The 27,163-nt window shown below is 37.3% G+C and overlaps 1 protein-coding gene across 3 annotated transcripts in view; it reads right to left on the bottom strand.

Moving 5' to 3' along the window:
• LOC129739855 (uncharacterized) overlaps nucleotides 1–27,163 on the bottom strand; it is a 36,377-nt gene that overhangs the window by 8,619 nt on the left and 595 nt on the right. The window contains exon 1 of one of the 3 annotated variants that reach the window (XM_055731398.1): nucleotides 15,898–16,057. The exons of 1 other annotated variant lie outside the window; for it this stretch is intronic. Coding sequence is in view for 1 of the 2 variants with exons in the window: in XM_055731397.1 (XP_055587372.1) it covers nucleotides 26,019–26,443 (425 nt within the window). In the remaining variant the exon portion in view is untranslated. Of the gene's footprint in view, nucleotides 1–15,897; nucleotides 16,058–25,847; nucleotides 26,444–27,163 lie in introns of those variants that run through there. One more of the 3 variants, XM_055731397.1, reaches the window with a different exon arrangement.

Genomic DNA, 27,163 nt, shown 5'->3' with positions numbered 1-27,163 from the left:
TATTTAAAAAAGATTTGTAATATTAACGGTAATATGTTTTGAAATTTACATCATTGTGTATTTTTACACGACGGTTTATGCCATCCGTTTACGTGCATTGATTGCTATCTAAATTTACACGCCTCAAAAATTACATTGTTGAGAAAAATACACTGTGGTAGAATTTTATATCAAAATCGATGTTCCGTTTTCGTGCATCGTTTTCGATCTTAATTTACACGATTTTTTCTTGCTGTGTACAATGTCGAGTTGATGTGCATCTTTTTCAATTGCAAATTTGTCGTAAACTAGCTGGCTTTTGACGAAAAGCTCCACAATGAAATTTTGTCTCCAAACCCTACCTGGGGTAAGTGGGGACGCCTTTATACGGACTTGATGTTTACACATTTTTTTGACCTCAATAACCGATATGCAAATTTACTTATCAAAATTTTAATTTACAGACTATTATGTGTGATCTTAATTTGTTTTAAATCTAATCATAAATATCGTATTCTAATCACAATTACCAAAAAGTGTAGACAAAATGATTTATAAAAAGCGTGTTTATAGATATAAATCGTACAAAACAAATTCAGTTTAGTTGGTCCAGTTGGTCAATGCGCTCTAATTTCAAAAATGGTTCTTGATGGGGACCATAATGGGACCACCATGGGACAAAAGTCGAACAATATTAATACGGTTTTCATTAGAGCACGTAGAAGTTAAAGAAAAATATTGTAGATAACTTGAGAATTTTTTAACATTTTCTTCTATTAAAAATGCATGTATTTTTTTAATTGCATTTATTTCGAAAGATTGTTTCAAGAGTTCTAAACAGAGGTGCAAAGAGATCCCTACATGTAGCATGCAGCGCACGACTTTTAGCCGATTCTAACAGACCGACGTCAGCCACGAAAGAATCGTCTTGCAAAGTTGCAGACTGATTCTTTCTCCCTTATGTGCAGAACGTCGAACGTGTCTGCAAGTAAAAGCCAACCGCGCGGTAAAATCCTTTGACTGCACGTTCCGAAAATTACAAACGATTCTCCGAAGTTAGGAACAGTTGCAAACTTGCAAGCCCGAAGATAAAATCCCTTGAGCCGAACAGAAAGAATCATTTCCGAAGATAGCTACAGTCTGCAAGTTGCTTGCATGCAGCGCGATGATGCGATGTAGGGATGCAAACTTGCAAGTTACAGACAGAACCGTGTAGACCCGTTCTTGTGCGGTTCGATTTGATCCACCCCAACCCAACCCAGTGTTACCACATCCAAATCTGTACCGCTCATCAAAAAAATCTTTTTCATCTGTACCGAAAACTCAAAAATCTGTACCAAAATCTGTACCAAAGAAAAAAAAGTACTGCATTAAATATGTTTAAATGTGAAGATTGTGTTTCCTTATCTTCAATCTTTAAAAAAATAAACACTTTATTTCACTAAGTACAGTTTTTTAGCTAAACACTTTTATGTGAAACTCATTTAATCATTTTTATTTTCTCTCTTAAAAAAACTGACATTAAAAAATATTTTTCATAACAAACACTTTCTAATAGAGCGTCATATTTAATACGACATTTTTGGATCCGCCGTTTTATCTTAAATAACTTCTCGTTTTGAAGATAGCGTCCAATGTGTCAACACTCAGACGATTACGAACTTTGGTTTTATTGGCATTTACTTACGAGAAAATGCGCTCAACCACTGCTGACGAGTTGAGGATTATAATCAGATATTAAATTATTTGTAGCAAATTTGGAAATCTTATTGATCCATCGTGTACTTCCCAGTAAGGAACTCCTATTGTCAGTATAATAATGGCTAACTTTTGACTTATTTTCTATAAAGTTTTCAATAAACTGGATGAAAGTCAAAAAATTCAAAAATCTGTACAAATCTGTACCAAATTTTGAAAATCTGTCATCTGTACGTACAGATTCTGTACCAAAAATGAGCTCAAAAATCTGTACCTGTCTAGATAAATCTGTACATGTGGCAACCATGACCCAACCTAAAACCGAAACGAATCCATGGCATGGTGTAAGAAAATGATAGGCCGAGGTGCCGTCGACTATCCATTCAGTTGCCGTCAGCGATGCCACACATACCGATTTTCCGGTATTTATACCGATTTTTGAGCAAAATTTTGACCAAGAATCGGTATATACCGATTACCGATTTTTGGCAAAACATACCGATTTCATACCGATTTTTAAGATTTTAACTCAAATTTATTCCACTTCAACATTTCCACCTCATTCAAGACAAAGGTCCGTAAAGGTCCCCTAGAAAGAAGACAAAGTTCGGTAGCTGGCGTGGCGTAACTTTGATCTGTACAACTTTTGAAGTATTCCGCAAAGATCTCCACAGCTCACTCTCATAATTCGTTCAGTTGTTAGCGCTGTGTTGTTCCTTTGTTCTGTCAAATGATGCACTATTATGGTACTCAACCTCAATGCCAAAGGACAAAGCTCAAGGCTGATATTTGACCTTCTGCGACTGCCAATAGAAGTTCCTTAAGGTCAATCTCAATTGACGATCGCATTAAAGCTCTTGTCTCGTTAAATACTAAATAACTTTTCAAGGAAATACATACACTGTATGAATATAATCATGATCCTTGTTCAACTGGTCGCCAGATGTGGTATATATGTCCAGAATTAAAGACCACGTCAGACAAAATGGGTTTCAGTGATAGTAAAACTATGTGTTTTTTAATCTTTTTCGGAAGAACACCTTCTTTGAGAGCACATTTCTCATTTATTTTCGCATAAAATCCTTGGATTTTCAAATGCGTGATTTTTCATAAAATAAAATAATTTTTTTATTGGCTATAAAAAAAATGAAGCAACAACTCTCTCAACCTTCTGCAATCATTTCTTTTTCTAATCGCTAGAACTCATAACTAATACTAAAAGCTGAATTGGCCAGATTGGCGAAAATCCATCAATAAAACGCAGAACATCAACTTGTGCCCATATTTACCTCGAACGTCAAAAAGCCATTGGATTTGTAAGTGCCTACTAAATTGAAATTTCCTTTAGGTTAACCTGGTTCTATGATTGCCTTATCGAATTCATCCAATTTACACTTTAGCCAAACATCAAAGTCTCAAGTTTTTACTTAATTTATATGCCTAACCAACGTGTAACCTGAAGGTACTCGCCATGCCCCTGTTTTTCTTATCAAACGGTAACTTTTAAAATAAATTTCCATTCAGTTACGAGTACTGTAAAGAAACACTTATTTCGGATTTTCTGCTGAATTTTCATTTGTGATTTTTGCTTTCGTCAGCAAAAGCAGATAGTTTAAAAATAAAAAAAATTTACAAGTCATAACAAACATTAAGTTCTGTTAAAATTTGAAAACCGTCTTTTTGTGTAAACTAGTGTTACTTAGAACCAAGTTACGGAGAAAATGCAATAATATAAGCTAAAACACATTTAGTCAGCTAGTTTTGAACTTAAAATGAACATTCATAAGAGTTCTTAGACTTGCTGTTTATTGCAAGCTTATATATAAAGAAAAATACATTAGGAAGTTGAAAATGTAAGCATTTTTGATCATCCACCTCAAATGCCGATTTTCATACCGATTTTTAGGTTTTACATACCGATAAAAGATTTTTTTGGGTTTCAAAATACCGATAGAAATGTGGCATCACTGGTTGCCGTTCAGCCAGCGAAGCGGCATGCCGTACGACAAGAGCAAGGACATGTTGAAGTTGTTGTTGTTGGTGCCTTCGTGTTCGTTTCGTTTTCTTCTAAGACGGATTCGAAAGGAAGTGGTGCCCAAATTTTATTTGAATTTTCAATTATCATACCAGGGTGATTGATATAAATCATCAAAGCAAATACAAGCAAATTTGTTTTGATTATAACTTTGTCATTTTACAAGTTATTTATAAACACAAAGTTGTTAATTAAAACTGATCCAAACTCTGTTGGAAAATCATCTATATTGTTTTATAACAGAGCTGCCTTAAAATTCTTTAAAGTTTCGTTCCGAAAAATTCAATCCATTCTCCAAAGGCAGGATCACTTGATTAGTAGGATCACAGATTAAATTGTGTGAATTTCAATTTTAGAATTCAGTTTCATTTGCTTAGACATGTATAAGAATCACGTCATCTTTACCAAGTTATCTACAGTTTTTACAGAAAGTTTTTACAGATCGGTACAAAACTCAATAGAAATTCAGTGCTTGCTCGTCGTCATTCCAACCTTGAACTCAAAAACTTCACACACTGTTTGATTCGAATCTTCTGTCAAAGTTTTATAACTTGTTTTTAATTAATTTCGCGTCCTGAACTCGAATTTTTGGTCAGATTTTGTCTATCGCATCCAGTATTACTGATAAGGCTTTTAAAAATCAGTGCTATGATAAATCAATTACTGTCTATATATTATTTTTTACTTCTTTGCTGAAGACTGTAAAGCGGTTTAAGTTATACTTTGAAAAATATCTATAATTCATTTTGGTATAAAATTTCATCAGAATTTCGTCTCAACAGAAGGAAGAAAAAATTTCTTTTACTTCAAAGCCAAAATTACTTGCAGTCTTCGTAGAAACTTAAATTTTAAAAATCTTACTCAACGGTTGCTATTTATCTCAGATATTACGAAACTGCTTATAAAAAGCTGGACGTTTCACGGTTAAACATATCACGCTTTCGCCCATCAATCAGTCAATTGCATAATCTTCAAAATAAGAAGTATGGAAACTGAATAAATTATTGATTTATGTTTCAAAGTCAGCAACTTATGTACTTTTTATCAAAATAAATTGACTAAAGGATTAACATGAATGAACATTTTCATACAAATCGGAATTTTTTATTCAAGTTTTTAAAACTGTTTGCGTATCTTTCGTAACGAACTTTTGAAATCTGCCACTTTTAAGTTTAACTTCGCGAGAACTACTATGAAGAATTTTTGCAAAAGGCTTTGATAAGTATCTCAAATATCAAAATTTAAATAAAACAAGTCCAAAAAAGTAGATTTTCAAACAACTGCTGAATCACATATTTGAAAAACGCTGAATCACATTAAAAAAAACGCTTTGATACGAAATATGAATTAATGGCATGAAATCAAATAACATCGCGTTTAAAGGTTGAAGTGACAGTGAGCACTTAGCTTATTTAATAGAACTATGAACGGTAATGTGTATCAACTCCATTTTATTTTACAACGGTGACCAAAAAAGGCACTCAGCTCGATCATTTTATGTTAACCTGATTTTCTTTGATTTTTCTTTTCAAGCTCCTTGAATTTGTGAATGTTGGCAACCCTGCTCTCAATACTGCCCAACAAACCATTAAGCACTGTTATAAGCCGCATAAGGACAGTGTAACAGCATTTCAGTGCTAATTGGCTGTCAAAAAGTTTTACTGATGCCAATTAGCCCCGTGACATTCAAAAGTCAAATGAGCCCTGTATAAGCTCAGTCAATGAATTATCTTGCCTTTACAAGCCGCTAAGTCATTTTCAATAAAAGTAAACAACGTTGGGTAATACTAAAATAAAAAAAATCAAAGTCTCCATTCGTTTGGCTTTTTGCGGAGCAGAAGATGATTTTACCGGCGCGGCGATCGATTGGTTTGGTTTGAAATTGAGCTGAGGAAAAGAACCAGCTCAATTCTCGATTAACTGAAATGCAGGAATCGACGGAAATCTTCAAGGACATCGAGTACGAGCCATTGGATCTGCGTCCGAAGGGAATCCGCACCGTTCTTAAGAACCTGAACCCGGTCGACCATGGAGAAGCAGAGCGAACGAAAAAGTGCCCCAAACGAATATCGGTATTTGCTTTGATGGAATACATTTTCAGGTGCAAGTGAGGATTTTCTTATTTAAGAAATTAGTGAAAAAAGTTATGAAATAAAAAAAAATGATTGAAAATTGAAAAAAAAAGAAACAAGTGCCGAAAAACTATTCAAAATTGTAGAAATAAATGAAAGATTAAAAAGTCAACTGTTTTATCACTTTATTTTTGAGTATCCGGAAAATATATTTTTGTCTCCGTTGTGATGAATGATTCATTGGATTGGGGCATTGGATGTAACTCTCGGGTGTGTTATGTTTAAATATGCCAAATTCTGTTCAACTGATGCATGGATGAGATGGTCCATCAAGCAGAGGCACAGGTAAATGCAAAGCCAAGAACCGTCAAGCTTGAACGTTCAAAGGTTCGATTCTTCAGTCGTGTTCCATTCGGCAAAAAAAACCAACATCAGATAAAAAGGATTGATGGAGATGGGAAACAAATAGCTTTGGGAGGAAAAAGACAAAACAAAAACAAAATTTTTCTTTTTTTTTAATTTTCATTCAGTGGGTTCAACCGATTGTACCCACTGAAAAATATTTTGACAATTGAGGCCAGGCCGTATAGAAGCCGAATTGCAGGCCAAAACCGGCTTTGGATCAGCCCTTAAGTGGAGTACAAAGGTAGTTGGTTTTGTTGGGCATATCCTATAATGTACTATAATGCCTAATAAAAGTCACTTTTTGCGGCTTAATGGTTACTTGGGTGAATCTTTAATATGTGATTCTATTTTATCAAGTGATCCTATCCATGGAGAATGGATTGAATTTTTCGGGCCGCAGCTGTGTTATAGAACAATAAAGATGATTTTCCAACATTTTTAAGATAAGCTTTTATTAACACTTTTGTTTTCATAAATAACTTGTAAGATGACAAAGTTATAATCAAAACAAACTAGTTTTTATTTGCTTTGATGATTTATCTTAAACACCCTAGAATGATCATTGAAAACTCAAATAAAATTTGGGCACCACTTCCTTTCGAATCCGTCTTAGAAGGAAACGAAACGAGCACGAAGGCACCAACAACAACAACAACTCCAACATGTCCTTACTTCTGTAGTACGGCGGCGCGCCGAGTGTTTTGCAGACAGCCATGTACATACGCTACACACGCACGCTTCGATGGCTGAACGTCAACTGAATTGATGGTCGGTGGCTGTGGCTCTTCGGCCTATCACTTTCTTTCTCCATGGATTCGGTTCGGTCGGTCCTAGGTTAGTGGAACGAATCCAACCGCACAAGAACGAGTCCACCGTCCTGTAACTTGTAAGTTGCAACTTGCAAATTTGCAAACGTACATCGCATCATCGCGCTGCATGCAAGCAACTTGCAGACTGTAGCTATCTTCGGAAATGATTCTTTCTGTTCGGCTCAAGGGATTTTATCTTCGGGCTTGCAAGTTTGAAATTTTCGTAACGTGCAGTCATCGCGACTTTTACTTGCAGACACGTTCGACGCTCTGCACGTAAGGGAAATAGAATCAGTCTGCAACTTTGCAAGATGATTTTTTCGGAGCTGACGTCGGGCTGTTAGAATCGGCACTGCATGTTTCATGATGGGATCTCTTTGCACCTCTGGTTCTAAATGATAATTTTAAACTGCTGACGAAAATGATTTTTTGTATTTTAAAAGGATATCAAAATATGTATGTAGAGAAAGTTTGTTAAAGTTTTCTAATTTCAAATTGTTTTAAATACAAACTTCTAATTTAGTTCAAAGAAATTTGAAGGGAAGAGGAGAAGCAGTGTGCATCATGGTCGTGTAATATAGTTTTTTTTAAGAAGTGTATCTTATCAAGTTCATCCATTACTTTGATGATTAATGCCGCAGTTCGAAGTTTCCTTCTACACCCAAGGACAGTGGATAGGGAAATCGACGCGCTAAAGCTGAAATTTGGACAGCCGCGGTTCATAATAGAATCGCTAAAGGAACGTGTTCTTTCCTTACCTGCACTCAACTCTGAATCTATGAATAAGATCGTAGACTTCGCGCTAGAGGTGCAGAACCTAAAGGCGCCCGCACAATAGCACGTCGGACGTTGCGTCGCGTCAGCTGTCAACGCTGTCGTTGAGTACTAAAACGCTGACGCGACGCACTGGGAATTTTTTGCAGCACAATACAGCGTCTACTGACAAGGTTTTCTAGAATGTTTGAAACAAAACACGGGGTGCCTAATATTACAAAACACAGAAAAATGGCGTATATTTTAATTTTTGAGTAGATTTGTGTCAAACTTTGACAAAACAGCCAAAACCCTGCTGGCGCGCTGGAATTTTGGTTTATTTCAAAACAAAAACGTCGACGCTGGGGAACGCTGCTGTTTAGAACAAGTTTAGCGTTTTAGTACAATGCTATCACTGACGCGACGCACCATTGTGATGGCTCAAACGGAAAACGGTATCCCCAAAATGAAATGTCAACGCGACGCGACGGCCGACGGGCTATTGTGCGGGCGCCTTAACAGTGACCATCGACGCCTGTGGGCGGAAGGAGCTCAAGCGAGATTCTTCGTTGCTGAATGATTTGGTTGGCAAACTCCCCGGACCAATGCAACTACAGTGGGCGAGACATACCAGAAATCTTCGCAAAGTCAACTTGGTGACCTTCAGCGAATGGATTTACAGCATCGGAGAAGATACTTGCTTGGTCTCTAAGCCACGTGGTCTTGAAGAACCGCGTCAGATTCAGGAGCCGCGCAAGAGAGCCAAAGCCTTCGTGAATGCTCACGCTGAACGCTATTGACCTAGCGGAGAGGAGTATCACGCTCAACAGCAATGTAGCAGCGCATCGACAGCTGCCGCAAGGCGACCTAACATCGCAGGATGCCTTGTCTGCAAGGGATCTTGCACAACTCTGTCGATGTGCAAGCGATTCCAGGAGCTCTCGTATGACGGAAGGTGGGCGACCATACATGAAGCTAGAGTATGCCAGATGTGCCTTAAGTCGCATAGAGGAGGATGTCAATTCAGGAACTGTGGAATCAACGGGTGCACCTTCCTACACCACCTATTGCTGCACAAAGAGCTGAACGCAGAGTCAATGGCGATCCAGACGCCTGTCCCCGCACCACGGGAAGAGCGGACCCGCAACACTCATCTATCGGGGTCAAACACTTGTCTTTTCCGATACGTTCCAGTCGTCGTGTATGGTAAAGGCATTGTAATTCAGTGCTACGCCTTCTTAGATGACGGGTCTTCGGTGACGCTCATGGACCAAGAACTTGCGGATGAACTGAACCTGACTGTAGAACCTTATCGTTTGAGTCTCAAATGGACTGGAGGCACACACCGTACCGAAGATAACAGCCAGAGTGTCAGCTTCGAAGTGTCTGGCCTAAAAGGAGAGCGCTTTCGTTTAGGGGATGTACGGACAGTGAGCGGACTGCAACTACCGTCTCAGACACTCGACGCGCAACAACTGCAGGCCGAGAACTCAAATCTGCGAGGAATCCCCCTGGAGTCGTATAATAATATTCGGCCTCGTCTACTAATCGGTGTGCAACATGCAAACATGACACTTGTAAAGGAGAGTCGAGAAGGCAAGCCTGGTCAGCCGATCGCCGTTAAGACTGCATTAGGGTGGACTATCTACGGTGGAGCGCCGACGGGAGAGTCGCTTAGCATGGTGCACTACACGTATCACATTGCCTCCTTCGACCACAAGGCAGTAGGATACCCTGAAGAGGAACTCGAACATGATGTGCAACTGTCGAACGGTGGATCAATGCCAGCCGCCAGTCCGCGTACTTCCGCTATAGATGTTGCATCGATCTGTCAACCAGCCGCACTGGCTCGACCATTCGCACAAGCCGAAAAGGAAGTGGCTATTGGGAGTAGAGTTGAGAAGAGTAAGGGGGGTCCTCTGATTTGTCTGTTTATCCTTGGGGTCTACTTAAAATTCGCTAACTCTTTAACCTCAAACCCACGCAGCGGCAGCACTAGGAAAAAGAACTTCGTCAGCATCGATCGAGGGTCGAAGCAAGGGTTGCAAGCTGTATACCAGTACAAGATGGCTCCAAGGCATGTTTTGGCGGCAACCTTCTGGTGTTTCAATCCACCGGTAGCTCCCCATAGGGGGGGGGGGAGCTGGGGATAACTAATCCGTCAAGCGCACCCTAGCGGTGTCGCAGTTACCACTGTGCCAGAAAAAGGAGCTCTGGAGTATTACGGTCGAGTTTGAATGCATCATCAACGCACGGTCGCTCATTGTTGTAGTTGCCGAGCTAAGAAAGAGTTGTCTGGCTCAGAGACGGAGTCAGCAAACTGGGGGGGGGGGGAGTGTTACTGAACGGGGCTACTGAACGGGCAGCACTGAACGCACTCAAGTTGATGACAGTTTTCGAACAGGGAAAAGAGCGTAAACCGTTTGGCCCAATACTCCCGGGAACTAGCTCAGCAGCAGGAGACCCCTGAACTGTGTCTCAGGGTCGGCCTACTACTGGGTAAACGGAGGGAACGCGAAACAAAATCTAACTGGGTAAGCTGCGGAGTTTCTTGCCAAATCAAAAGAGATAATTTAATTGAAACTTGGAATTTATTATTTGCTTAAAAAAAGTGTGGGTGTGGGTGTGTAGTGTGGTTCAGGGGCACTTCTTATATGGGGTGTACATACCGTCGACGGATTTTCTTTGGGTACTCGTAGGCGCGCTTCAGGATCCTACTCGTTGTACCGATGCTCGATGATGCTGTTTAACTCCTGCTTGGATGACCAAGAGTTCGCTTCGTGGCTAGGGTTGACTGTCCAAAATAAAGTTTTTCGGACTGTTGGAGTTTGCTTAATGGCGTCTTCCCTCGTTGACACGATCGGCGGACCACAGCAAGGCCGTATTGGTCGCGTCGAGAGGGGGTCTCCTGAGCGGTTAAGGCCCTTGGGCCTGAGACAACTCTCCTTGGTAATTATGGCCCCACGGGACCAGAGAGACAGGTCTTTTACGGGTTAGGCGTAGACAGTCAAAGACTGCCTAGGCCGACTCGTGTGTGGTGTGAGGTCGTGGTTTTCCCTTAGAAAACCAATCAAGGATTAAAAGGTCCTAGAATTGAACCAGGTTCATAAGTTACGGATCATTTCCACCCCATTCCAGTAAATTTTACCTGAATGATCCAAGTTTGTCGGACTCTTACAGCCACTTAATTATAACGGAAATACTTAAAACACTCACAACATTCACACACGAACGCCAAGATAAAAATGACACATAACGGAAGCTGAGTCATCTTCCTCTTTTCCCATACTCCTATGCCAACCCTTTTTTTTGCGCCACCCAATATGGCGGACCGCCCCCACTGTTCATAGTACCATGAACACCCTCTATGAAGCCCGCCCGTCTAAATCTAACAATACATGTTTTTGAATATTTAAAAATCCTCATTCTAGCTAATCCCTATTTTCCTAAACATAAATTCAACAAAATACACAACAGCTCACCTATAACAATTTAAAATATTTGAAAAACGAACTAATACCTTTCACTCATCCAAAAAAGAAACGTTAAATTCACCTGGATTTTCACGTAGGCGCTCATTACGTGAATTTCGGCTTGACTTACGTGAATCACCTAGAAGCTAATACAAATTCATTTGATGCGTACGTGAAATTCACATAGCCGTTCGCTGTCAAAACAAAGACACATTCGATTTACGTGAAAATCCAGTGATCCACCAAGTACAAAGGGATTTGGTGCATTCTATGTGATGTTCACATTGCTCTGAATAACTTATTCACGTAAAATCTACACACTTAATCTTTTCTCCTGTGGTCGGAACGATTTTGTCCTGTATTTTCAACAGCTGAAATTACAGGACAAATCTCGGGACAGAAAAAATGCTCAGGAAAACAACTGTCAAATTGACCTGTAGCTTCGCATCCGTGTTTTCCTGTAATTTGCAGGACTGTTTAAATTTTCCTGTGAGTTCGAAAAGACTTTCTCCCGAGATTTTCAATGAATTTAGGTTTCCTTTCCCCCATTTTTTATTTTTAAAATTAATCACAATGCACTTTTAGAAAAAAATCGAACACAATTGCTTGACAATAATATTGAAATTTATTTTCAAATCTTTAAACACATATTTTTCCTTTTTTAAGTTTTATTTACCAATGTGGACACATATTCATAACCGCAACACAACACACCTGTAAATAAAACAAAATTATTAATCTATTTACCAAAACGCCGGATAGCACTTATGCTTACCAAAGCGCCGTGCGAGCCTGGCATATTATGCCTTGAGTTCCGGGGTGATGGCCTAAGATCTCACACGGGGGGAAGCATCTTGCGTCCGAATCAGCCTAATTCTCCAAAACTGATTTTATGAACTTCGCTGGAACATGCACGTTCTTCGCAACTACAGTTTGTAATTTCGGCCGAATTCTCTGCGCGAGTATCAACCAACAAGCAATCACAAAACACAGTAAATGAATTAGAAAATGGCGAGTTGAAGTGTTTCGCTGTAAAAAACGATGACCGAAAAAAACACGAATGTGAAAACACAACTGTCATTTCCGCAACGTCCCGTGAGAGAGGGGATTTCTTTCCTGTATTCGATCGACTTCCTGAACACTCGAAGGAGAATCCCTTCGAATTTCAGGATCAAGAGACTGTCACGAGATTTGGTTGGCTATCTCCCCGTGGCCCAAGAAAACTCTTGTTTTTTGACAGTTCAAGTGTCATTTTGAGCTGTTTTCCTGTAATTCAGTTAAGCTTGGTCCCGAGCGGAATAATTGCAATCTTAGTGTGTATGTGAAAGAATACAGTATTCAATATGGCGCGGATCCAACAGTTTGTGCTATTAGAAAGAGAAACTCTAGGTGATGGAGAAGCTGATTACACGTGAGAAGTAAAAATTTGATTGTATACCTATTCGATATTTTTAATATTCTGCAATTTTATTTTACAGAATTTGGAATTGGGAGTACGGAAGGACAGAATTACTATGGAGACAACCAAGTAAAAATTTCGCGAAGATTTTATTTTTCTATGTTCAATAATAAGTGACGTGCTAGTAATGGATAAAATAATAAGTGAAGTGCAAATTCTATAGTGAAAATGAAAAGTGTTTCGAGTATTGGAATCAATAAAATGAACTGCAAAATCAGCACGTTTTTATTTATAGGATCCGAAAAAGTTATTACGTTCATATTTCCATGAAATCTACGTGAATCGCGTGTGGCAGAACGAATCCTTTTTCACATGCGATCTACATTTCTTTCACACACAACTCATATGAAAATTACGTGATTTCTGCTTGCTGCGCGAGTTCTGTTTGCTACCTGAAATTCTCGTAGATTTCACGTGATTTTCATGGTGGCAAAAATCTATGTACATTTTCACGTAGCGTTCATGTGAAAAGTTTTTTCGGTGTTTGTAACAACGGTTACAAGCGAGAGAAAAGAAAGCGGTTTATTAGGCGGGAAAGTCGTAGGACGAAAATTAACAATAACAAAATATCAATAAATAAGCGTTAGGTGTGAAGTTGTTTGGAGCAGAACAATCTACTTTTGTAAAGATTCGTCCTAAAAGAACGAACTTAGGCTTAAAATGCGAACTAGTTGCAATAGTACGGAAGTTAAGTGAGGTCGCTTGAGCAAAGGTAGGAGTATTATCAGTGTTCTAAGTGCGGTTTGAATAATTTAGAACCTCCTAATTTAGGGCAATATTGCGAATACGCGCTGGTTTAGGAGACACCCTAACTAAGTACAACCAATTGAGTAGAGGTGAGAATTTCATTGAGAAATGTTAAAAACGTTAATTAATTAATCAATGTTAAAGGTGGCTAGCGGAAGGCAGCTAATACGAATCGAGACAGCAGGAAGCGAATAGGAGAAGTTACTATACGTAAGATAAAGAAACCTTGAATTTAGTATTTTCATCAACATTATGTTTCTGTCGTAGGTTTTTAAAACTCGCCGAACTTCGAACGAATAAAGGAGTGTTAAAAATTTGGAAACAACTTTTCCTTTGCTACGCGCCACGCAAGTAACAAAAATAATAGCCATGGATAAGTTCTGCGTTCCGGAGCATGCCTGCACCCAAAAGATATCCAAATTTGAGAAGAAATTTCTGGTTTGGCAAGCTGTATGCTCGTGCGGGAAGCGGAGTGCACCATTCGTGACCCAGGACACGATGGACGGACAGGTGTACATGAAAGCGTGCCTCCAGAAGCCTCCTGAAGGTCCACAACGTCCCAACAATATCCGCCCCATCGAGTAGCACTGGGCGATTATGTAGCGGCACCTTTTAAACGACCTAACGTAGTGAAGACTGTCGAGGAACTGAAGAAAGTGTGGGTTTACATGCAAAAAACGGTTGATTCATTTCAAAGGTTGTGCAGAATCTTATGGCCGAGGTTAAGGCCAAGGTGCGGGCATTTGCATATGGACTGTAAATAAAATACGAGTAAAATGGTAAAATGAGGTTTATTAGTTATTTTCCAAACCATGAAATTTAATGTCAGTCGGATGCAAACTCGAATTTTGTGAGTCAATTTTGTTTGTGGCAATTTCATCGTGGACACCCTTTATATCTAGTAATTTAGAAATGTTTAGATACCGATTGAAATTAAGGTACAAATTGATAACTTCGAATAATTATCTGCACTTTTCATAAATGAATTCCAAAATCTTAATCTGTTCAAAAAAGAAGATTTTTTTCAAAGAAATAATGAGTAAAACGCAGGTTTATAGTTTATGTAACAATACTTTTCTTATTAAAAATTTAGATTTATAGGCTTAAATGAAGCTTTCAGTAAAAGTATTTATTGCCAAAAATCAACATATGATGATTAGCATATTATTCCTGCAATTGTTGTTATTTTGATCTATATATTTTGCCGAAAAAAAATTATAGTTCGTGATAATGAACCACCGTACTGTTTAATGCCTCAACACTGATCCGACCAATGATCGTTCTACTACTAAGTATTCTCACACCCCATGCATTCCCAGGAAAAACAAAAACCAGTTTCAGTCGCATATACTAACTTAATTCCAAAATCCAAACAACCCACGCGCACATGCGCCATGCCCATCCTACGATCGGATCCCCAGATGATCACAAATCTCATGTGTAGCTTGCTAGGCAGGGATCGCGCCGATTCGTGGGGAGATTTTAAAAAAATGTTTCGATCCGAATCGAAAGTGGTGACTACAAAACTATAAATAAACACATGCTGCGGAACATTGTGTCCAAGACTAACAAACAAATCTATGAATGAAAAGTTTTTCGTAAATCAAATCCTGCGGGATCCGCGAGGGAATTAAAATAGGGGGAAGTTGTGGACGCCAATTAACACCTGTGTAGCTGTACAATCGGTAATGGAAGTGCAGGAATGCAAATTGTTTTGCACACGCGACCAAAAACCTACATTCATGTTGAGCGGTACGGTTTTGTGGGTGACCCACAGTGATTACAAGCAGGTTGTCAAAATTCCGTCATGCTCATAATGGTATGGGCTGGCTGGGGTTGGTGATGAATTTTGATCAGCTTACTGAGACCATGAGACACCCAAACATTGTTTGATGTTCCATAAATGTTATCAAGCTGACTTTGCGCTTGAGACTGAAGTTTTGCAATGGCTTGCTACGATAAGTGTGCAACGCTCCGTGAGTTTTCTATGCGCGTTGATTAATGTGAGCGCATTCCATTCCAAATTAAGAGGGTATGTTAAAATTTTCCCGAACTCACCGGTTCTGGAAACAAAACATCGCTATCAACCAAGTGGGTGTAGCTAGTTACTTACACTCAGCCGTGTAGAAATTTCAGGCAAACTAATTCCCCTCCGAAGGTAAATCTTCTGCGATAAAAAAGTTGATAAGCGCTTCTTGGAAAAGGAACAAACGAATTTGAATGCGCTATTTGTCAAGTGTTATTGATTTGTCACGGTTTTGTATTTTGACAAGAATTGCTGTTTTAATCTTTCTTATGAAACCACTGTATCCAAGTATCACCTGGTTAAGTTTCACTTTTTCTAAACAAGACAACACAAGTTGGATAACATCAAGGCAAGATTTATCACTGTTTTTCCACAATGTATTTCTTCATTATGGAGCCTCTCGGTGCGCCTCAAGCCTAATCTTATCAAATATTTACTTACGTTTTATTTCTGAACCGAAAACTCACGCGTCTAATTCCGAGGATTCCGAAATTTGTACTAACCGAAAAAACAGAAACTCGACCCGAGTGATGCGTTGTGGTAAGCAGAGCGAAAATCCATCGCACCAATCTTAATACAGAGCGTTCACAGCACAGCACGTCTACAGTGGAGCAAACACACATTTTGATATGGTTCCTACCTACATTCACTCAAGCGCCGAGAACAGTGCTTAAGCGTTAGGTTAAGTCGCGCAGACGCTCCAAGTTTCTGGTCAGGCGCGCCGCCAAGGGCTGGCTCCCGCGCTTCACTGGGGACTGATGGAGACCTACGCTGCACTGTGATTGTACGCGTGACGCATAGGTTAAAAGTTAGCTTAACTTGATATGCTTTTAACACCGAACACGTTATATACGTACACTAAAGAATAATGCGCTTGAAGGCAAGACGTTCGCTAACTGGTAGAGCTACAGTTTGCGCATTAGATCGGCGCTTTTTTGAGACATCATACAAGACACATTCAATCTAATTTTCTAAAACTTGATTTCTAAATTAGTTTTCAAAGATCTTCATTTTTTTCTCTGTTTCATAGGCTTCACATTGATTGTTAAACTATCCCAAAGTGTATATTTTACTGGTATGGATTCCTCACCCTGGTGTAATGGATGACTTTATTATTATTAAGTTTTATTAGTGACACTTGCATGACACGAATGCCACGAAGATGGTAAATCTTCGTGGCATTCGTGTCATGCAATGGATGACGATTCGTAGAAGCTCATAAGAATATTTGATTCTGGTGTATACAGTACTTTGTTCCAAAAATATCCTTATTATACTAGCTTAAGCCCGTGTGCCTTGGAGCACATTCATTTATAGAATATTTTGATCATGTTGTAAAAAAAATGTTTCTCTGAAAACCCTAGCTTTTTTTACTTCAATTCAATTAAACTTTGAGTCATGTCCCAAAAAACGGCATTTACTTATATCTAACTGATCTAATTAAGTTTAAAGATGATTTTAAATGGTTTAAATTTATTCACTCCGAGTTATTCGTTATTATATTTTTATCTGTATCAGAGCCCCTTATTTACCAACAACTAGTCTTTAAACTAACGCATTAAGCATGCCATCATAACATGTAGTTTTTTTAGTTTAATTCTAGCTGACCCGGTGTGCTTTGCTACACCTTCCAAAATTAAATGACGTTGAAGGAATATGTTGAAAATTTTTTTTTGTTGAAATCATCTTGAATCAGATTTCCAAATAATTCAGAAGCATGAGCAAATGAGAGCTTCTACTTTTTAAATTTCGAAGATTTTCGAGGAGTTTCGAATTGCACTACAAAGATGATTTAATCTTATTTTCTAAAACTTGATTTCTAAATAAGTTTTCAAAGATCTGAAATGTTTGCTCTGTATCATAAACTTCAACTTGATTCTTAAACTATGCCAAACTGTTTGTTTAACTGGTATGGATTCCTCACCCTTTCCCCCTTCCAATGCAGAGAGGGCTCTCAACATATTTTTAGTTTCTAAATAACTTCACATTTTGCTCCATTTGTCTGATAAGTTTCGAAATTAAAGTGAGGGCCCCCATTTTCTTTTTAAATCTGCAACTGCTAGAAAGAGGTAGGGATCAAATTTCTTTGCAATCTAAAACCTTATTATATCCAATTTGATTCCATTTGGTTGATAAGTGCTTAAGCAATACAACCTTCTCCGTCTCTCCCCTCTCCACACTTCCAGACAGAAGGATCTGTAAGGTCTGTAACATTCATAGAAACATAGCTAGTATTTAAATACCATGTCAAATTTGATTCGATTTGCTTAATTACCGTAAACTGGGGGAACTTTGATCAGCGGGGTAACTTTGATCAACGTGATATTTTTGCAGAAAACCATCATCAACTAAGTATAAAGTTAAAATATCTGAAAACTGTTCACTACGTTTGAAAGCCTGTAAATTGAGTAACAAATAAGCTAAATTTTGTTTTTATTAGGAGATTTTTTAAATTACTTAAAATATAATTTTAAAATCGTTGAAAATATGGGTTTTTTTAAGGCTTACAAACAAACATCTCTCCTGATCAAATTTAAGCATTAAGGAGCAAATGAGCCTTTTTGATGTGAAAGTTTAACTTTTTTATTGGTTCAGTTTAAGTTTAAGTGTTATTATTATGGTCATTTGATAGTAATTTTTGGATACTCAAAAAAAACGGTCATTTTCCATGAAAAAGCCCGTATAGCAAAAATGACTAAAAACCCTATCAAATGGTTAAGTTTGAAGAAAAAAAGAATATGGGAACTGTGCGAGGACTTAGGGCATTGCAGGAAGGTAAAATTTTATTTGTTTCTTAGGCCAAAAAATTTTGAAAAATGTTTATAATTTTCGCCCCTAAATGTATGCAGCAACATTGTCCAGTAAATTTGATTTGAAAAGAAACCGTTGAAAAATTCAATTAAGTCCTAACAAAAATTATTTTTATCGATGTTTTGCGCCTTCTGTGCTAAACGGCATTAAATCAATAAATTTGAGGATGTTGAGATACGTAAAAACCATAGTGATCAAAGTTACCCCGAGACTCGAAATCTTGTTTTGTAACAAACATTTAATTATAACCACCAATGTCGTTTGAATTTACTGTAATCAATTATCATGCTTAATACACCTCACCTCAGTAAGGGTTTTAAAAGCTTTTAGGTATTACGAAAAGGCAACCCCTTCCAAAATATTCAACAAGGAATGAAAAAAGTGATCAAAGTTCCCCCAGTTTACGGTACTTCTCCAGATATGCCAACTCTTCCTTGTGTACTAGCCACGGAAGAAAAAAATAGTATTGTCAACAATCTTCCACTTACATTTAACCATACTTCTTACTAATTCTCTACCAACTTTAAATATTAAACTATCAACTTTCTGATATTGCAATGTGCATTCAACGATAGGGGAGAGTGGGGATACTTGATCCCCTATTCTTATTTTCACCATATTTTTTCGGAAAAAATTAGTAAATTTCACACTTTTACATTTTCTGACAGCGTGTTTCTATGCTCCAAAAATTAGAACTATACTTGAACCCGTAGATGAACTAGAAGCATTTTCGTGGGAGTAAAAAAATTGCGATATTTTTGAAGTTAAGGGAGACTTGATCCTCTATTGAAGGAGACTTGATCCTTTATTCAGGAAGCCCTAATCCTTGAAAAAATCAAACAAAACCCCAAGATAGAATGTCAATTGACATTTTGGTCATGTTTGTTCTCATTTCACAATTTATAATTGACAGAAGAAGAAAATTCTATAACTTAGTCTCAATCCTAGTTACATTGCATACTTAAAGGCGCTATTTTCTATAATTAAGTGAAAATTGATTGTAAGCAGGGGTCACAGACTAAGAGAACTTTTGCAATCATTTAAGAGAACTTTTGCGAAAAATTGGAAAGAATTTTCTATGGAGAGTCATGTCTGTATTAATCTGTGCAGGGGTGTCATTCGCTCACACAATGAGCTCAATGTGCATTTTTTCCATAGCACATTGAGAGAGCAAAACCGAGCACTGACTGAGCTAGCTGTCCATCAATGTGCCACATCGAAGCAAATCACTGTGCTACGCAACGATAGCCCTCAGCACATTGAGCTGCACAATGTGTACCAGTATACCACCACAACGCTGAATTCAACAAACGAAAGCGAATTCTTTCCCAATGAACAAGCAACAGCAACAACAAAGCCGAAATTTGGGCGGGCTCGGCCTGCCGGTTGCCGAACACCGTTGCCACAAAAATAATCTATATCATAAATGAGTCTGATCTTCGTCCATACGTGTACAATTTAACAGAATTATAAACAGATTTTCGTGACATCGCTGCTCGGCAGCCGACAGGCCGAGCCCAACCGAATTTCTTTTGTGTTGTTGCTGTTGCTTGTTTATGAGTTATTTTCTTCCTTGCAAGCAGGCGGTGTGTCTTCGTGCCGGACTGGACGAACGATGATCGTTTTTGTTTTCTACTGATGAGAAGAAAAAATAAAACGAAGAAGCGTGCTTGGCAAATTTCTAAAGCCAGAGTTCACATTGAGCAGCACATTGAGCAGAGTGGATCAGCTCATTGTGTTTTTCAGCATTGTGAGAAACCTCTCAGAAAATCCGGTTATCGGCGCGCAGTAAGACAGCGAGCAGTAGATATCCGTGCGCGCAGTTCTAGAAAGCTTGCGTTCACATTGTGCTTTTAGAACACATTGTGCTGTTTTGAGGAGTATAACACCCCTGATTGTAAGAGCACTTTTCTTCAGACAATTGTTGAATAAATATTAGTTATTGGATAAATATTAGGAATCTCGCACTCAGCAATGATCACGATCAATTCAGAAGAAGAATATATCGTTTTTCACTCTAGGGATCAATTGAACCCATAATCCACGTTTTAGAAAAAAAGTTGAGAGTTTTCCATTGCTTCGAAAATATGGTATTATGAAGTTCATATTACGCTCGAACGATTGATATATTGGAACGAATATTTTGGTTATAATTTTTCCATGCAAGGAACATTTTAAAGTGATGAAAAAAATCTTCAAGTCACACACTTTCAAACAAAGTTCAATTACTCAAACAATTATTTTGTTAAATTTTTTTTGAGGTTTAAGAATTGTTGTTTTGCTCCATTTGTCACATTTTCCTAGAACATTTGATCATTGTTGGACATTCCAGTTTCGAGATATAGCTAAGGAATTAAGTATCCCCAGGGATCAAGTATCCTCACTCTCCCCTACATATAATATAAGGTTGCCAGATTGCTCGGTTTTATCCGGGTTTGCCCGGATATTCAATACAAAATTTGTGAACAGTCCGGCCCGGCCCGCTTGACCGGATTTTATTGATAAATTTCCGGATTTATTCAATTTATTTGACAAATTATTTCTTCTGTTATATGTATATTGGTTATCCACCATGGGTGCACGGATTCACCGCAGTTTCTGCCTAAGTAGGGTAACGGACTTATTTTGGACCAGAGGACCTATTTTGAACCACCTTGTCTAGCTCTCTTATAAAGCATCCAATAATGACAAAAAATAGTGCATTACATTAAGTGCCTAGGCTTCAACAATATTTGCTAAAAAATTTCATGATTTTTCGTTTTATAAGAAAACTAGACAAGGTGGTCCAAAATTGGTCCTCCGCCCAAGCAACCAAAAGTCACATATTTACTTGAATGAAGGCATTGAAAGTAACATATTGGCTGACAAAGAGAATCAACTGCCTTATTCCCTTTAGTGAACTTTATGTACTCATTAATGAACTTGAAAGTTGCAAAAGTGATTAATATGTACGTTGTATGTGACTTGTTTTGCCCAATTCCCATGTGTGAACTATATGTACTCATTAACGAACTTGAAAGTTGCAAAAGTGATCTATACGTACGTTATACGGGACTTAAGTCATATAAAGGGCACAAAAGTGCTCAATACGGGATTTGGTAAGTCACATAAAGGGCACAAAAGTGCTCAAAACGGGATTTGGTAAGTTACAAAAAGTGCATTGATGTGCTTTCAAAATCAAATCACCACTTCGAGTTTTAGTTTCAGTTCGATCAACATCTAGGCGTGGTCTAGTGGTAGCGTTCTTTTCAAATTACGGTTTAACTTGAGTGTTTTGGAAAAATAGAAACTATACGAGCTTTTAAAATGATAGATAAATTGTAGCCGTGTGACAGTTTTTCGTAGAACTAGCATCAGTATGCACAAGTGTCACACGGAGCATTTTTGGCTCTAATTTGCTGTTTTTTGTAGGAAATGTATTTTTTTCTTTCAGAAAACATTGTAAAATGATCAACTTGACTGTCCACTACAAAAAACCGATGGTGAATTTTTAGTTTGAGAGAAAAATTGGAAATATAGCTGAAATTTCAATCGCGTTTTTCTCGTTTGCACGTTTTTCCACTTCGGACAATCTTGCTTGGAACGGTAGTTAGCTTAATGAAAATTATAAGTTGCAAGCTAAAATAGATCTTTGGCCTAGCACAAAGTCCAATGCTTAATTTGGGAAACGGAAATAGATGGCGCAATGAGCCTTAAAATTTGTATAGAATTATGAAAAATTTGCTTGGAAGGAACATGCAAACCCAGTTTTGTACCAATTTCTGAAATCCCTATCGGATGATAGGGATTATAGCCATTATAGCCACTCACAAAGCTTTCAAATAGTTTATCCCATTTCGATAAGGATTATGGTACCAAAAAGATTTTGAGTTTCAAAAATGAGTTTCTGAAAGGGTGGATTTAAAAAAATACATGAATGGTTGTTAATCGACGCTCATATACCCATTTTTGAAGCTTAATAACTGTTTTATGATCGTTTTATAATCGAAATGCGTTCTTCAGATGAAATATTGTCATAAATAAAGCTTTAAAACACTCAAATTAATAGAAAAATCGGTTGATAAAGACCAGAATCATTGGTGAAAAATTGTTTTTTTTTATGTTCATCCCGAACGAAATCCATTTTATGCTATACAAACTTCAGGTTTGTTGCCCGGCTCTTTTCCTACGAATAATCAGGATTAATCTGGCCCTAATTTTGCTTGGGACCTTGTGCCAATACCTAGATATTATAATTTTATCAATTTTGTAATTCATTTCAAAGTATCTTTCTTGGGATTCCATGTGAATCCCCCCTCCCCGGATGTCCATGTGGGCAGATTTAAAATTGTTTTTTTTTTTTAACTTGATTTGACAGTTAGAAAACACTAATTTTTGCCTTTCTGTTATTGAAATGCCTTATTTAAAAAAAAAAATGAATAAGCATTTCGTGTTGTAAAATAATTTAATTTTTTTTTCTAAATTATCTAAATTGTTTAAACATAAACTGAAAAGCTTTGCAATTATAAGATTTTGATTTAAACATATTAATATCTATTCACGTTTAGAAAACATTTTTTAAGTAAGTATGTCCCCGTGGACATGACCCAAACCCCTACCCCCCTCTCCGTGGACATTTCCATACACCACACCACACCCCCCCTCCCCTCCCCTAAGTTTTCCACGTGGTATGTGAACGGCCCCTTATAATATAGTATCTAGTTCGATAAAGGTTCAATTTGTTTGTTATTTTACATGGCGCTTTTATATCTTACAATTCTTAGTAACTTCATACTCACTTTTCTCTTTGATTTGATCTAAATTCATTTCTGTTCAAACGATTGGAAGACCCGGGAGCGAATCTATATATATAAAAATGAATTTTTGTCTGTCTGTCTGTTCCCTATAGACTCGGAAACCACTGAACCGATATCGTCAAAATTTGCATCTGAGGGTTTTTGAGGCCGGGATGGTTTCTGTAATAGTCAAAACTACATCCGACTTATGGGAGGGGTAGCTTCCATACAAAATTTGTAATTTTTCGAAACAAATTAAAGTCATGACATCCATTTTCTCGAGATTTTTTCTTCCTTTGGGCGGTTTGTTTTTCGTCTCCATGGTCGAGGCGTCGCGAGCCAACGTCGCAAATGGATAGTAACCATGGCATAGCATACTGATCAGTGGGAAAATTTTGGCGCGTATTTCTCAACTCTCAACCATGAATATTTTCAATGCAAGGGGTGGCGATATGAAGCCTTGATGTGATTTTTTTTTCTACTTGATTCCTAGCTCATTTGTACAGCACATGATTATGGATGATGCCTAGATGAGACCCTGATTGACATTTTGCCGATCGAATAAAACATATACATTTTTTTGCCAAAATCTGAAATTGAAAAGTCATGGCATAAATTTTTAGAGATTTTCTTTTATTTGAGGGGTTTGTTTTTCGTCTCTATGGTCAAGCAAATGTTGTCGCCATTGATCGCTGGAAAAAAATAACAATCAGGCGCCTGTTTCTCAACCAAAAACCTATGTTTCTTATGCACGTGGGGCGATATGCAATCTAGATGTGTTTTTTTCTTGCTTAATTGCACGTGGTAATAAATAACGCCTAGATGTGACACGGATTAGTATTTTATCAATCGAATCAAAAGCAATTGAAAGATTTGCAAAAAAACTTCCATATTTAGTTCGTGTTAATGTAGGTAGCATTCGACTTTTCATTCAAGGAACATTAGAACATGTTCATACGTTCAACTTTTTCTGTTAAAAAAAAATTAAAAATTATTCTTTCTTCTAGAAATTGTTTCTTCGGGCCAAAATAAACAACTGAAACGGATTCAGAAATGAAAATGGGAGCTTTTTATTTTGAATAATTCTGAAAAAAAAACATCGTACTTTTTGCTTACATACCAATTCAAGTACGTACTTAACATGAAAAGTGTTTTTGTGTTACATGGCTGCATAAAAGAGACTTTTGATCCGCTTCGTTTTTGAAAAGCGAGACTTTAGAACTGATATTCAACTGGACGAAAAACTTTAATGAGAAATTTTTAGTTTACCCTTAAAGTGTTAAAAACAATATTCCCGTCTGTCAACATACACGGTGGGGCAAGGGCAAACGTAGAACTTTTAAGAAATTCATCTACAAAATGATTTAATATGTTGGAAAGACCAGAATGGGTATTCCGAGTGTTGAAACTGAAGCGGATATTGAAAATTGTTAAATTTCTTTGTAAATGAAGGTCATTCCCTTTGAACAGCATTCATTAAAAGTGGAGTAACAAACATAAATTTATACTGCAGGAATAAATACTGCAGATATATAAGTGAAACTTGATAGAACAAAAACAGGAATACGTATTGTTGTTGTTGTTTTCTTTTTTCCGTATTAAATCCATTTTAAAGCCATTACTCTGACGCTGTAAATAAGCTTTGCATTGACACTTGCCCCAATACACGGGACAAATGTAAGCTTAGAAATTTGTTTATGCCAACAGTTTTGAGTTTTTGATTTTCAAAGAGAGAAAAAAAAAAGATGAGAACTTATTAAGTGATGCAACTGATATTTTTTTTAAATATTTATATTTTTTGCCGTAGTAAATTATTTAAAAAAAAAAGAAATTTGCACTGTATTTAATACATAACTTATTATATACATTTTTCATTACCATGATGAGTGCTGTTTGGGAAAACTTCGAGCTATAATGTCTCATGTCCACGAGTTTGGATTATGGCGAAACAATTTTTTAACATAATTTAGCTGCAAAAAGGATAGATATTCAAACTGCTTTGTAGGCGAAGATGGTGAAAAAAGCTGTTTGAAAATGGTTATTAAAACTCCTTTTCATCGTTTTTTTTCAAACTTCCATAGCTTATTTTTTCAACTCCAAAAAATATCCCATCTAAAGCTTACCAGGGGCTGGAAGTGCTCATAATACAAAATATTAGGAAAATACTCAAAAAACTGTCTCGATTCACGCTATTCATCGGTTTTCGGTTAAAAATTCTATCTCCATAAAGTAAAATTTGCAATAAATTCCAATATGCGAATCTTTTTCTTTCAATTAGTAATTTATGTAAACTCGAGCCGGTTAAATTTGCCTTCCTTCTTCAAGCAGTGGGGGACAAAATTGGAAAAGATGGGAGAGCTCCCATGTAAAGTTAAGATAAAGAGCTTTTCAAACGAAGGGACCATATTTAAAAAGGTTTTTTTTTTGGTACAGAGTACAAATTTCAGATCTTAAAAAACGAATTTAGAGATCAAGTTTCAGTAAATAATATATACCATCTTTGAATTACAATTCAGAACTGCAGCTGCAGCTCTCATTTCAAAGTTGTTGGTTCTGAAGTATGATGAGGTTTAATTTAAAAAAATGCTCTCTAAAATCTAAATTTGAATAAATTTTTACAAATTACATTCATTTTCGAAAGGTGTAGCAAAGCACAACGGGTCAGCTAGTATAATAATAAATAATTTTGAATGATCAAGGATATTCGAAAGATTGAAGAAGCTTTTTGACGCCAAGGGGGTTTTATGTTTTCAATCAAACAAATTATATTTTCAAATCTTTATTTAACAATCAATAGCTATTATAACTTATTACTGAACTTACTATTGTTTGGTCAGAGATAAACAAAAAAAAATTAAAGATCCATTTGTAGTTCCGCTTATGACTCCTTGTAATGCGCAATCAATTCTGCCTAGTATCACCATTTCGCCGAGAATGTAATGGTGATACTAGGGTAAAATCCGTATTTTTAAACAATTAGCCCTTTAACAAATCATCCCAAACGGTGTCGTACTCTACATCTTTGAGCGTTGCCTTTGCTAAGTATTCGGTAAGCTTATTTTCATCTCCGATTTCCGATTGAATATTCCATACGTTATCCACGGTTAAGCTGTTCGACAAAAGTCTCCTAAGAATAGATAGGCTTTGTTTGCTCTGAACAAGTTGCTGTTCGCGTTCAGAATCGTTTTCCAACACAGCTTTTGCCGTACGCTTTGCCGCTTCTTCCTCCTGGGCTAGTTCAAGTTTGAGACGCTCATTTTCTTCGCTTCGACGGATTAGTTCCTTTTCAGCTTCAGCTAAATGTTCTCGAATACAGTCCACATCCCTCTGAGTTTCAGCAATCCCCTCGATTATTTCGGCCTGGTTCTGTTTCATTTGATGAATCGTCTGGCGTACATTGTCTGCATAGGAACAAAAATTATTTGCATGACTTATAACGTAAGGTATTGTTTTCTTGATTTTATTGAATTTTTCGATAAAAAAAACTTGATGTATAGATTTTGTGCAATGATATAGTATGCAATCTAGTTGCATACAATCTTTCGCGCAATTTATTTCAATTTATTTGTTTTTGGTATTATATTTTACTAGCCCCCCCTCGCTATGTTTCAACTCCGAGTGACAAAAGAAGGATTTGAAATTTGATCGGGCCTAATAGCGGATGTCTACAGCGACTTTTTGTTTGTTTTCTATTTTAACTACGATGTCGAGTTTATGTGTATCTTTTTTAATTACAAATTTCTCGTCTGGCTCTTGACGCAAAACTACATTGAAACAATCCTTAAATTCGAAACAACCAGTTACGAAAAGAAACGGCGCACATTGAACGTAATTTATCAGAATTTATCCACTGCTGATTTTTTGTAGTTGAACTTTGAACTATACGAAAAACAGCCCACACTTATTCCGATATACCTTGTTTTTTTTATGATTCAGTGTTGACCGTTGAGCCATTTCCTTGACCCTAAAGCCTAGTCCACACTAGGCAACATGAACTGCGATTTTTGTTGAGACGAACTTTGTTGTCTGTTGTTGTTGTTGGAAAGACGGTCTAATACTGTATTTGTTTTCTCCACTCGTGGAGTGTTCCACCGTACCCGATAAAAACAAACACAAATCGT

Source organism: Uranotaenia lowii, chromosome 1 (assembly GCF_029784155.1).
Source record: "Uranotaenia lowii strain MFRU-FL chromosome 1, ASM2978415v1, whole genome shotgun sequence".
In the NCBI taxonomy this organism is placed as follows: Eukaryota; Metazoa; Arthropoda; class Insecta; order Diptera; family Culicidae; genus Uranotaenia; species Uranotaenia lowii.
This window is presented reverse-complemented; position numbering and strand designations above follow the sequence as displayed.